The sequence below is a fragment of the Corythoichthys intestinalis genome, chromosome 7, assembly GCF_030265065.1.
Source record: "Corythoichthys intestinalis isolate RoL2023-P3 chromosome 7, ASM3026506v1, whole genome shotgun sequence".
Lineage (NCBI taxonomy): Eukaryota > Metazoa > Chordata > Actinopteri > Syngnathiformes > Syngnathidae > Corythoichthys > Corythoichthys intestinalis.
In genome coordinates, this window is record NC_080401.1 from 30,499,844 (window position 1) to 30,514,221 (window position 14,378).

A 14,378-nucleotide genomic window follows, 5' to 3' on the forward strand; every position below is an offset into this window, starting at 1 on the left:
TTTATAAGTTTCTTGCCTTCATTTTTGTGTGTGTTTAAATACTTTTAAATGATGTATATTAGGGCTGGGACAATCCGCTTTTGTCACGATCCGATCCGTATCCCGATACCTGTGTGGTGATCCGATACGTATTGCGATACTTCAACTATGGCAACATATACCATCTTTCAAAATTTATAAAAACACAGAGGCATGTATCTCCGTTAAACCTAGATGCCATTTGACATTCATTCATTCATTTTCCATGCCGCTTTTTCCTCACAAGGGTTTATTCTTTTATTTACACTGAAAAGTGCATTAACTGTTCCTGTGCAAAATAGAACTATTTAAAACACTTCACATTTTGTACAGAGTCCCGATCAGAGCCGGAAAAAAAAAAAAATTTTGTTCCCCCCTCCAAAAAAAAGTTTTAATCATGTTACTGTCTCACTGATTTTTTTTCAAACAAGATACACGCACAATGAGTTGCCACTGACACCAACACAAGTGTTTAAACAAGTTCAACAATGCAGCGTCTTTCAAGTATAGCACTCCCAGGCTTCTCTGGCAACATCAAAGCCTCACTGGCTGTCACTCATCGTTAACTTTAACAACAAACGGCAGTGAACAGGTGAGCAAGAAAAGCAGCAGGAGGGATCATGATGGGTTTGGGACATCTCTAGTTTGTTGGCTTGTAGCCGGCGCAGTACATTAGAAGTATAGAAGTAATATTGATTAGTATCGATACTCGGATCCTGATATAAAGGATCGCGATATACCCCCAGATGATATTTTTTTCCAGCTTTAATATGTACATATATATATATATATATATATATATATATATATATATGTATAGATGGTCTTCTATATCCATATTTTACCCCAAGATAAAACAGGTATTCTTACAAGCTCTGCCGCTTCTCGTTTAGTGTTGTACGTGTCTAGGTGCTCCTGCAACTCCAGCACGCTAAACTTAAGCGTCTCCAGCAGTCCACACGAGACCAGCTAGGACAGAGAAATGCAAATGTGAACACTTATCGGAAAGAAGAAAACATGGATGGCAGCGGCAGTACCGTCTCAGCGTCCAATAACACGGTGGGGCACCGCGAGTGTGAAGTCATGACCTCCAGAGAGCTGAGGAACTGATTGCCCATGCGCTGAAGTTTCTCTCCAAGAAAGTGGACGGACGCGTGCGTGATGGCACCAAATTTTCTCTGAATGTTCTGGAAATGAAGGAAAGGGCACGTTGAGGAAAGGTAAAAGGAAAATGTAATTAAGCTAATCCGTAAATTCTACCTGAAACAGCTGCGAGAAGACGTGAAAGGTGTACACGGCGCAGGATCCGTCGGCGTCAGACAACATCTGGTTGACATGGCAGCGCCAGGCATCCTCCTCGTCGTCATAGGCCACGGGCTGAAATGCCGCCAGGATGGCCGAGAGGAAAGGCGACGGGGGCGGCGACGTCTGGGTCTCGGGAAAGCAGTCGGCGTCGCCTTCATCTTGGCTGGAACCACAAGATAAAGACAAGTGATACTGTGAAATCTTCCACCCATTGGAGTATACCTGTGAGTTGTTTTTTTTCCCTATACTCTATAGTGGTCCATTTTCTCATTGAACAAATGAGAGTGCCTCATGCTTTTATGTGTCACAATCAGTAATAATGTTCCTCGCCCGGACTGAAACTAAGACATGAATTCCTTGTGTTTTTCAACATATTTATAATAATAACGAATCTCATGTTCCTCATTTTCCACCAGAAAATTGTTTATTGGATGCCACAAATTAGACCCCCTTTTTTTCTTTTTAGCAGATGAAGCTCCATTTCTCTTCAATGTAATTCCTTAGCTCCAAATGAATATTTTGTAAACTAGGCCTACCTTTGGTTCGACCACAAAAATAGTGGGTAGTTGAAATTTCTAGTGAATAACAGGACAGAATCCCTCATTTCATATACGCGGGTATTTAATCAACCCCACTTCAAATGATTAAATATGTTTGGTGACCATGCTTGTAACTGAGTCAAAACATTTTCCCTCATTGGAGTAAGTAGAAATTTCAATTAATCTGTTGCAGCAAAAATAGCAAATGTGTTTATTCTAAAGTTTAAATTAAAACTATAATACAGTCCTTCGGTAAAACTTCTTAGCGATTTTTTGGATTAAATTCAAATGTCTTCCTCTTTTTTATGTATTTTACACTAATTGTAATCTGCCGACCTGATGCTGTTTGTGATGTAAATTGATGTCACTATCACTAAACATAACTAATAGCATTTTTTAAACTCTAATATCAAAGCAAAAAACTAAAAGAGTTACTCCAAAGTTGGGTTGCAGGTATGTTAACCCTCCTAATGTTATTGAAAAGCAGGGACCTGCAACATGTGGCTCCAGAGCTGCATGTGGCTCATTTAATCCCTCTGCTGTCTGTCACTTGAAAGATTTTTTTTTTTTTTTTTGCTGGATTGGACAGTCAAAATGGATTGGATGTCCCGCCATTGAGTTAACACATTTGACTCCGCGGGACTGACAGTGAGTCAAAATGGACTAGGCACATATCGCTGTCATTTGGGCTGAAACAAAGACTCACTGGAGGGCTGCTCCAAATGATTATTGTGATAATTAATAAATGCGTTATTATAATTAAATTACCTTTAACCATTAACTGACTAACTTAGTAAGTAAGTAAGCAAGCAAGCTTTATTTACAGTATACAGCTCCTTTCTCAGACCAGAGTCACAAGTAGAGGCATGCAAAATTTCTGATTCTTAGATTATTCGCGATTCGGCCGTGGAAGAATCGAGAACGATTCACAAATACCCAAATTCCGATTATTGAATCATACCAGGTAAAGCGGAAGTAAAACACAGTCAGCACGGTCTTTGGGATGCAATGAGGAACGGACCAAGAGTAAATATCATGTTCAACTCATGCCGCTAGGTAAAAAAAACAATCGTACCTGACTGCAGCTGACAGCCGCTACAAACAACGCCCAGTTGCTAGTTGCTACAAACATACGGCTACAGTAGCTATCATATATATGTAGAACTAGAAGCAAAATGACAGACGACGTCAGTGTTAGAACATGTATTATTGAACAGAGATGCGAAATGACAGACTTTCCGGCGTAAGTAAACAGCCGCCATCTTAAAGCAGTAGACCTCTCTAGAAGGCTGTTGTAGCGAACCTAATCAACTTTTTATCTAAAATACTCCTAAATCGGCAGAATCTTGTCTTGAATCTATCTTTAAATGATGAAATAGTTTTAAAACTTTGACAAAAGTAGACAGAAGGGAAATTATGGAATAACGGGAGCAATTTTAAGAACTGTAACAGTTGATTCACAACATTAAATTAATTGAATGTAGTTTAAAGCTGCTGACACAGAATGGGGACTGGAGTTTTTTATTTACTGTTATTTTTGTATATTTGTTTACTGTTATATGTTACCTTGGTACTGAAATAGTAGTTTGGTTTAGCCTGAGAGGATTTTTAAACAATTTTGGAACTAATGTACAAAACATTAAAAAAAAAAAAAAAAAAAAAAAAGGAGGGGGGTGCATCAATAATTGTTTTATAATTGAATCGAAGCCCCTGAATCGTAATCGAATCGTTAGGTGCCCAAAGATTCCCAGCTCTAGTCACAAGGTGTTTTAACATTTTCAAATTTCCCCAATCACTTTTTCAGACCAGAGTCACAAGGTATTTTAACAATTTCAAATTTACCCAATCACACACCAATGTACACCATGTAAGGCACTGCCAAGTGCCAACCCACTAGGGCGCAAATTAGGATTCAGTGCCTTGCCCAAGGGCGCTTCGATCGTGGGCAGTCGTAGCCCGGAATTGAACCACTAACCCTCCGCCCCAGGACAACTCAAGCTGCTAACTGCGCAACGGCCGCATTATACTTTGGGTTGTTGCTATTGACCGTGAGATTTATCTTCCAGTCCAGTAGCCGCCTTATCTCTGTGAAGATTAGGAAACTCTAATGTAAACAAACGCTGGCCCACTTCCTGATGGATTTGCTGCAGTGCCCGAGCACAACAACATGAGCTATTAGCCACTTAGCATCAAGCATCGCTCTCCCTCTCTTGCTCTCTTCTTCTTTCTCTCTCACATACAACACAGATTACAATACAGAGTATATATCCAGTACTCACAGGCCCGTGGGACCAAAGAGCCTGAAGAAACACACGGAATACAAGTATCTGATGCCCACCGCCGCAGACAGCGTCTCCGTCCTCATCCCCGCTCTCTCTCGTTCTCTCTCTCTCCCTCCCTCGTCTGGTAGCGCTAGCGCAGTGCAGACAGCCTCCGCGTGTTCGCTCGGTGCATCTCGCATTAATCCTCACAGATGGCCGTGTGCTCAACGGTTAGTGCCCCTGCTCAGCGCACAATCACTCAAAGTGCACCCGACACGCATGGCCGTCAATCATATATGGTTTAGTGACAGACGTCACACGACGCGGATGTCCCGCCAGCTCATTTGTGTTGTTAACCATTGGTGTAAATTCCCAAATGGATGAGCGTCCTCCAGGCAGATTTGGCCAACCTTGAGGGAGCCTTTGTCACTTGGGCCCACAAGAGATGGAATCACGCCAGGGGAGATTAGTTGCAGTGCCAGAACAATGACAGTAAAAGCCGGGGGAGCCTCAACTCTAACCAGAGTCTTAAAACATTAATTTCCATTATTCAAGGGAGCACTTCTTCAAAATAGACTTTTTTTTCTTCGATTTTTACTTCTATGGTACAGTTTAGTTAGGAGCTCTAACTCCAGAAAAGTGTTGGAAACGATTACAATTTTGTCATGGGTCAAGTTTTTATATGCATTTTGTTTACAAAAACTTTAGCATTCTTTAATATTTTCTTCTCAAGTTTAGCACACATAAGCCCTTTTCACGCTCATACCCAGTAGGGATGCAGTCACGGTTTGATACGATTTTCGATACGAGGGACACGATTTTCATTTAATGCTCTGAAAGAAAAAAATACAAGTGTTTTTTTTTCTTTTTATGTTTTTTTATTTTGCTAACCAGCAAAAATAACAATGCCATCATATAAACATGCATTATCGTGCATAAAATTTATGTACTTACTTCTTACTGATCTGAAGAATTTTTGTATAAAAGTGCTGAGAACAATCTTTACTGTTTGGTGAGGCGGGGTACCCTGTTGATTGCTATTACTCTCTTAGCAGGTATGTTTACCACATGAGAAAAAAATCCTATTTGTGGTGTGTGTTTGCGTTACGTACTCAATTAACAATATTTGCAGCATTATCAATAGTCACTGGTATGGACTGATTTGGCCTGTTTATTTTCCATTCAGTCATGGCGGTTTTTAATTCATCGATGTAGTATATCGACTATGCGTCCCATGATCACTCTGGGCTCATGCAGCCAATGGCATGGGATTTGGGGGGGATCTAACGTAGCACATCTAGGTTGCTATTTGATAATATCTAGTGTGTGCGCGCGCGAGTGTTGTCGGGGCATTAAAAAAGTTAACAAACGCCACAGAAGTCACGTCTGCTCATTACTGCACAACACCAGCATTTGACAATCGACTTTCATAAATAGGACGAGTTTGAAGTACAGCGCTCTTAATTTGCCACTCATTTTTCATCATGTAACCGTGAATTAGCTCTCTGTGACCCACAGTCTTAACCTGTCTGTAGTCATAGATAGGTATTCATAGCAGACAAGTCGGCAGCAATATATTGTCGGACTTTGTTGTATGTATCCGTAAAGACAGTCTTTGTTTAATATATACGAGTGGGGATAGCATATCAGCTCACCCAAAATGCGGCCAATCAACGGATCTGTAAATTTCTGTCTATCCTCACAAGCAATGATCCTCGTTCGCCACAGCTCTCAGCTTTTATGCAGTTTGGGGGAGGTGTGGAGGAGGGTGGCTGCTAGCGGCAGAGTTTGTTTTTTCAAGGCAAAGCTGCGGCGGACATTTTAGCGAGAGAGAAGACAAAAATAAATTTGGAAAATACATTTTGGGAGTTTTTCATTTACATCGAAATGTTTTTGCCTATTGAATCAAAAAGGGCGTATCGATCGGTTCAATATAAAACCGAGTATTGTTGCATCCTTAACACCCAGGCAAATTACCGTGTAAGGTCATTGCTTTCACGCATGTAGAGATGCCCCGAGAATGACGCGGGTTGGACACTTTCACACACTTGTCCCGTGTCGTCGTAACTGCAGCCAATTCAAGCTCATCAAGACTGTATTTAAGCCTAGGCCATCCAAGAGAAGAGTGTAATGAAGAATCCCCCTGGCTTTGTTTTGTTGTCTTATTGGCTCTCTGCCTACCACTTAGGTTAGTATTTTATCCCCGTCAACCTACTGTCATGGACTCATTGTGTTTTTCCCCCCTTTTCAGTGATGGCGTGTATTTTTGTATTCAATAATCCATTGAAAACAACCCTCTGTTTTCTGCTTGAAGTACAACCTTGTTTCCGCAGTAGCGGACCCTAACATCGGGAACAAAATAAACCACACATTTCCAAAGACTGACGATGGACTCTCTTCCTCGGTTTTACTGTCACGGACGCATTGTGTAATTTCCCATTTTCAGTGATTGCATGTAGTTTTTTATTAAATAAACCATTGAACGCATCCCTCCATCCCGTCTCCACGCTGCGGGGCAGCGGCGGGAAGAGGCTCGCTCTCTCCCCTCGCCTCAGGCCCCGCCGAGTAGGAAGGCGGCCGCGGTGCGCACGGAAGCCACATGCAGATCTTGGTGGGAGTTGCAAATATGTGTTTAATAAACCCTTGAACGCATCCCTCCTTTGTTTTCTGATTTGAACTACAACCTTGTTTCCGCAGCAGCGAAAGTATCGTAGTAAAGGAAGTGACGATCGACCCGACATGATATTTACGTCATCAGCCATCGTGCTGCGACCCGGGTATTTAACCCCTGCTTTCATGCACACCGCTTCCCGGGAAAGTCTCCGACATGATACTAAGCTGCAACCCGCGAAATGTCCGCGTAATCTCTGTGTCAGCCGATGCATCAACATGAAGATTCTCACATTAAAAAAAAAAAAAAGAAAATTCAAATTTCTAAAGTCCTCAATGAAAAATTAAAGATTCTCTGACTTCTCTAGTATTCAATTAAGTAAGTAGTGAGTTTCTTTCCCTATTAAAAACAACAACAATTCAAATCTCCAGTACCCCCACGACCCTTGTGAAGATGGGCGGTACGAAGATGAATTAGATTAAACCACTCGAAGGAAATGCCCCACATCTCACTCAATTTACTGGGCTTCTTGGTCCGGACACTATCAAAATGGCTACTCTGTTATTTGAGGACAGATCAGACTGAAATTTGGTAGGTATATTCTAGGCATGTATAGTGCGTTGTTCCTCAGAGCCCCATTTTAATTTTTTTGTGTCCCAGGGCTGATGAAGTGCAGACCTATTGCTGCCTGTATGTCCCAAATTACCCAGTAGAGGGCATGTGCTGTGTTCGGGTGGGATTATCATGTCTCTGGGCAGATGAGACATTTAGGAAGCCGGGCGATCAAAGTTCAATTTGAACTATGTTATGTCAACAATGTCTCTTAGCGATTAATCAACTATCAAATTAGTTTTCAATTCATGTGATAAACTGTTAGTGGTTGATTAGTCGATTAATTGTGGCAGCTCTAATATGCAGACGGCCTTCTGAATGAAACCATAATTACAATGTGGCCTGTGACAAAGATGAGTTTGACACCTTTGACATATAAAATGTGACCCAAAGGACTCACCTTGAAACACCAGAGTAGTCAGCCTCCTCCTCCTCACAGCGCTCATCCAATTCTTTTAAGGCTTGAGTTACATCCTCCTCCCACACGGAACCGCAAGTGCTGTCTGGATCCGGGTCAGGATACAGGTCTGGTTCTGCATCCAGTTTAGTCTCCGCTTGAGGGTGCAGAGGCAGGGCTGTTTGTGGTTCCTCTTCACAGAGGGACCCCGGCGGGGAGTCTATGGCCGGCGGCGGAGGGTCCTCCCGAGGCTCGGGGTTCTCCTCAGGGGGATGAGGGGGGGCGCTGCCAAAACCTGTGTCCTCACTGACGCTGCTGCTCAGTTCGTCGGCTACGGTAGTCGCACCGACGCAGTCCTGCAACGTCAGCACATCGTACATCAACAGACAGGCGGTCCACTCCGTACCCTCATTAAGGCCTTCACTTAAGAAACTGTATCATGTCTATTATCCAAGAGGGAACTTAAAGTAACCATTTTACTTTCTTTGCACACTGATGTCTCCCACAGGGAACTCAAGAAAACGAATAAGGATCAATAAACATGAGGCAATATTCATCTATTACTGAAACGCCATTAGAAATTGCACCCTCGTGCCAATAAAGCACATGAGGAAACGACCGGCGGGAAAGAAGAGATGAATGGGTTCTCTTTTATGTGATTTACTGAATTACTTCCCTTCATTTTCTAGTCCTCATAATGGTCTATGATCTATATGGAGAAAGTGCTGTGCCAAAATTAAATAAATACATACAAATGAGTAAATGAATAACACAGGGAACTTTTTTTGTTGAATTAGGTCTGACAGCTGTTTTCAACTAATTCTTGGGTGCAGAATCGAAAGCTGAGCTTGGTTTTTCTCAATCAAATCAAATTTTTAAACGAGAGGATCCACGTCTTTTTCCCCTTTTTTCTTTAAATACGAAATGCTGTACTTAACATACAAATGACAATGAAATATTAAACAGGCATTACTGCTTATTTAACACTATTATGATTTTACAAATTATATGGCAACTTTAAATATGACCGTAACAGTAACAACATAGCAATTTTGGAATTAGCATTCCAATTTTAGTTTTAAAATAAATATCTAACGCAACAGATTTTTTTCAAATTGTTCCCACTGTAATTATACAGTATTTCTATATTTTATTTAAATTTGTACATCTTAATTTCACTTTATGCATTTACATTGTTTTACTGTTTTTATTTATTTATTGCAATTTTTATTTGATACTTGTCTGGTTCGGTGTTTCACCATTTTAGGGCAGTTTCAAACATTGAAATACACAGAAAAGCATAAATCTTTAAATATAATTACATATTTACAAAAACATTTACAGTATTTATTTGGGCCACTCCTGGTTCTCCCCATTTCTACAGTGGGGCAAAAAAGTATTTAGTCAGCCACCAATTGTGCCAGTTCTCCCACTTATAAAGATGACAGAGGCCTGTAATTTTCTTCATAGGTGTACCTCAACGATGAAACAGAATGAGAAAAAAAAATCCAGAAAATCACTTTGTCTGATTTTTAAAGAATTTGCAAATTATGATGGAAAATAAGTATTTGGTCAAGAACAAAAGTTTCTCTCAATACTTTGTTATATTCCCTTAATTTATAATGACAGAGGTCGAAACGTTTTCTGTAGGTCTTCAAAGGTTTTCACACACTGTTGCAGTTATTTTGGCCCATTCCTCCATGCAGATTTCTTCGAGAGCAGTGATGTTTTGGGGCTGTCGTTGGGCAACCTGGACTTTCAACTCCCCCCAAGGATTTCATATATGGTTGAGCTCTGGAGACCCGCTAGGCCACTCCAGGACCTTGAAATGCTCTTTACGAAGCCACTCTTTGTTTCCTGGGCAATATGTTTCGGATCATTGTCATGCTGAAAGACTCAGCCACGTTTCATCTTCAACGTCCTTGCTGATGAAAGGAGGTTTTCACTCAAAATCTCACCAATATTTGGCCCCATTTATCCTTTCCCTTACACGAATTAGGTGTCCTGGTCCCTTTGCAGAAAAAATGAGGTACAGCATTATGTTTCCATCCCCATGCTTCACAGTAGGTATGGATACAATTCAGCATTCGTTCACCTTCAAACACGAGAAGTTGTGTTTCTACCAAAAGTTCATTTTTTGTTTCATCTGACTATATTACATTCTCCCAGTCCTCTTCTGGATCATCCAAATGCTCTCTAGCAATCTTCAGATGGACCTGGACGTGTACTGGCTTAAGCAGGGGGACACATCTGGCACTGCAGGATTTGAGTTCCTGGTGGCGGAGTGTGGTATTGGTAGTAGCCTTTATTACTTTGGTCCCAGCTCTCCCCAGGTCATTTACGAGCTCCCCCCATGTGATTCTGTGATTTTTGCCCACTGTTCTTGGGATAATTTTGACCCCAAAGGGTGACATCTTGTAGGGAGCGCCAGATCAAGGCAGATGATCAGTGGTCTTGCATGTTTTCCATTTTCTAATAATTGCTCCCACAGTTTATTTCTTCACACCAAATTGCTTACCTATTAGAGATGAAGTCTTTCCAGCAAGATTCAGATCTAGAATTTTGTTTTTGGTATGTCCTTTGACAGCTCTTTGGTCTTGGCCATAGTGGAGTTTGGAGTGTGACTGTTTGAGGTTGTGGACAGTTGTCGTTTGTACTGAGAATGAGTTCAAACACGTGCCATTAGTAGAGGTAACGAGTGAAGGACGGAGGAGCCTCTAAAAGAAGTTACAGCTCTGTAAGAGCCAGAAATCTTGCTTGTTTTTGAGTGACCAAATACTTCTTTTCCACCATAATTTGCAAATAAATTATTTAAAAATCACACAAAGTGATTTTCTGGATTTATTTTTTCTCATTCCGTCTCTCATCGCTGAGGTACCCCTATGAAGAAAATTACAGGCCTCTGTCATCTTTTTAAGTGGGAGAACTGGCACAACTGGTGGCTGACTAAATACGTTTTTGCCCCACTGTATATCAACTTACTTCAACATAGGTCATCTATGTTGAAGTGAATTGAAGAGCTTCGGGTAGACAAAGGTAGTCCTTAGCTGACAGTGAGTGGCATTTAAAGACAGCTCCATCAAATCATTAAATGCCATTGACAGCGATAGATGTCTAATCCATTTGAACTGGGAGCACTACCAGCCCTCCCAGTTCAAATGAATTAAATGTCTATCGCTGTCAATGGCAAGACTATGCAGCATGTGTCCCTTATTTAAGATGGTGATAAAGCAACACATTTCCATTCCAAGCCGTGACTGTTTAACAAACATGGCAATAAAGGCAAATTCTTTTAAATAATCAAATCAAAGCGCTTGTTTTAAAGTGTTTTTTTGGGGGGGTCTTAATGCATTGAGCTGGGCCAACATGGCAGACGGCCAGTACATCACGGAGGAGAGACGGGCCGTTGTATTATGAAAAGCTTTTAGAATGTGGCCGTCTTGTAAGGGAACGAGCCTGAGTATTGATGGTTTTTATCCAGGGGCTCATTACACTAAGAGCTGCAGCTGTCATGTCCTTCAAGTGACATTGAAAGCCTTGGCTCAATTGAAAATTAAAAAGGAAAAAGTTGAGATTCTATCCAGGAAGACCAGTACTCCAAATTCATTCAAGCCTTCATATTCAAAAATGGAGATTACTTGAAGAGGAAAACCTTATTTACAGGAACTCATTTTACTCATTGGCTGCCATTGACAGCACTAGACGTCCAATTCTTTTTGACTGGGAGGGATGGTAGTGCTCCCAGTTCAAATGGATTAGACGATCATTCGCTGTCGATGGCACTGAAATACGAGCATTCATAGCCAGTCGGCCCAGTTTAAATGAATTGGATGTCTGTCATTTTCAACGGCAGGCAGCAAGTTAAATAATATGACATTTTAAAAAATAAATCGGCTTTAGATAGTTATTTTGGGCGATAAGCTAAGTGTAAGCTTTACTTTTACATATCATATACACTCACCGGCCAATTTATTAGGTACACCATGCTAGTAATGGGTTGGACCCCCTTTTGCCTTCAGAACTGCCTCAATTCTTCGTGGCATAGATTCAACAAGGTGCTGGAAGCATTCCTGAGAGAGTCTGGTCCATATTGACATGATGGCATCACACAGTTGGTGCAGATTTGTCGGCTGCACATCCATGATGTGAATCTCCCGTTCCACCACATCCCAAAGATGCTCTATTGGATTGAGATCTGGTGACTGTGGAGGCCATTTGAGTACAGTGAACTCATTGTCATGTTCAAGAAACCAGTCTGAGATGATTCCAGCTTTATGACATGGCGCATTATCCTGCTGAAAGTAGCCACCAGACGTTGGGTACATTGTGGTCATAAAGGGATAGACATGGTCAGCAACAATACTCAGGTAGGCTGTGGCGTTCCAACGATGCTCAATTGGTACCAAGGGGCCCAAAGCGTGCCAAGAAAATATTCCCCACACCATTACACCACCACCATCAGCCTGAACGGTTGATACAAGGCAGGATGGATCCATGCTTTCATGTTGTTGACGCCAAATTCTGACCCTACCATCCGAATGTCGCAGTAGAAATCGAGACTCATCAGACCAAGCAACGTTTGTCCAATCTTCTATTGTCCAATTCCGATGAGCTTGTGCAAATTGTAGCCTCAGTTTCCTGTTCTTAGCTGAAAGAAGTGGCACCCGGCGTGGTCTTCTGCTGCTGTAGCCCATCTGCCTCAAAGTTCGACGTACTGTGCGTTCAGAAATGCTCTTCTGCCGACCTTGGTTGTAAGGGGTGGTTATTTGAGTCACTGTTGCCTTTCTATCAGCTCGAACCAGTCTGGCCATTCTCCTCTGACCTCTGGCATTAACAAGGCATTTGCGCCCACAGAACTGCCGCTCACTGGATATTTTTTCTTTTTCGGACCATTCTCTGTAAACACTAGAGATGGTTGTGCGTGAAAATCCCAGTAGATCAGCAGTTTCTGAAAAACTCAGACCAGCCCTCCTGGCACCAACAACCATGCCACGTTCAAAGTCACTCAAATCACCTTTCTTTCCCATACTGATGCTCGGTTTGAACTGCAGGAGATTGTCTTAAACCATGTCTAGATGCCTAAACGCACTGAGTTGCCGCCATGTGATTGGCTGATTAGAAATTAAGTGTTAACGAGCAGTTGGACAGGTGTACCTAATAAAGTGGCCGGGGAGTGTATATGTTGTTTTTTATAAAAATGTTGATTAATAACATTATAATTAAGACCTGGCACCCACATATGTTGACATCACATTTTGAGTCAAGTAGGCCAAACTTGTATACAAAATGCTAATTTGTTTACATACAGTGCCTTGCAAAAGTATTCGGCCCCCTTGAATCTTGCAACCTTTCGCCACATTTCAGGCTTCAAACATAAAGATATGAAATTTAATTTTTTTGTCAAGAATTAACAACAAGTGGGACACAATCGTGAAGTGGAACAACATTTATTGGATAATTTAAACTTTTTTAACAAATAAAAAACTGAAAAGTGGGGCGTGCAATATTATTCGGCCCCTTTACTTTCAGTGCAGCAAACTCACTCCAGAAGTTCAGTGAGGATCTCTGAATGATCCAATGTTGTCCTAAATGACCGATGATGATAAATAGAATCAACCTGTGTGTAATCAAGTCTCCGTATAAATGCACCTGCTCTGTGATAGTCTCAGGGTTCTGTTTAAAGTGCAGAGAGCATTATGAAAACCAAGGAACACACCAGGCAGGTCCGAGATACTGTTGTGGAGAAGTTTAAAGCCGGACTTGGATACAAAAAGATTTCCCAAGCTTTAAACATCTCAAGGAGCACTGTGCAAGCCATCATATTGAAATGGAAGGAGCATCAGACCACTGCAAATCTACCAAGACCCGGCCGTCCTTCCAAACTTTCTTCTCAAACAAGGAGAAAACTTATCAGAGATGCAGCCAAGAGCCCCATGATCACTCTGGATGAACTGCAGAGATCTACAGCTGAGGTGGGAGAGTCTGTCCATAGGACAACAATCAGTCGTACACTGCACAAATCTGGCCTTTATGGAAGAGTGGCAAGAAGAAAGCCATTTCTCAAAGATATCCATAAAAAGTTTCATTTAAAGTTTGCCACAAGCCACCTGGGAGACACACCAAACATGTGGAAGAAGGTGCTCTGGTCAGATGAAACCAAAATTGAACTTTTTGGCCACAATGCAAAACGATATGTTTGGCGTCAAAGCAACACAGCTCATCACCCTGAACACACCATCCCCACTGTCAAACATGGTGGTGGCAGCATCATGGTTTGAGCTTGCTCTTCTTCAGCAGGGACAGGGAAGATGGTTAAAATTGACGGGAAGGTGGATGCAGCCAAATACAGGAACATTCTGGAAGAAAACCTGTTGGTATCTGCACAAGACCTGAGACTGGGACGGAGATTTATCTTTCAACAGGACAATGATCCAAAACATAAAGCCAAATCTACAATGGAATGGTTAAAAAATAAACGTATCCAGGTGTTAGAATGGCCAAGTCAAAGTCCAGACCTGAATCCAATCGAGAATCTGTGGAAAGAGCTGAAGACTGCTGTTCACAAACACTCTCCATCCAACCTCACTGAGCTCGAGCTGTTTTGCAAGGAAGAATGGGCAAGAATGTCAGTCTGT

General features: G+C 41.7%; 1 protein-coding gene across 8 annotated transcripts in view; it reads right to left on the reverse strand.

Moving 5' to 3' along the window:
- fryl (furry homolog, like) overlaps positions 1–14,378 on the reverse strand; it is a 135,355-nt gene that overhangs the window by 15,007 nt on the left and 105,970 nt on the right. For all 8 annotated transcript variants that reach the window (XM_057840277.1, XM_057840273.1, XM_057840269.1 and 5 more), the window contains 4 exons: positions 7,747–8,099; positions 1,279–1,486; positions 1,056–1,205; positions 889–987 (listed from right to left, as the gene is read on the reverse strand). In XM_057840277.1, the coding sequence (XP_057696260.1) occupies positions 889–987; positions 1,056–1,205; positions 1,279–1,486; positions 7,747–8,099 (810 nt within the window). The remainder of the gene's footprint in view (positions 1–888; positions 988–1,055; positions 1,206–1,278; positions 1,487–7,746; positions 8,100–14,378) is intronic.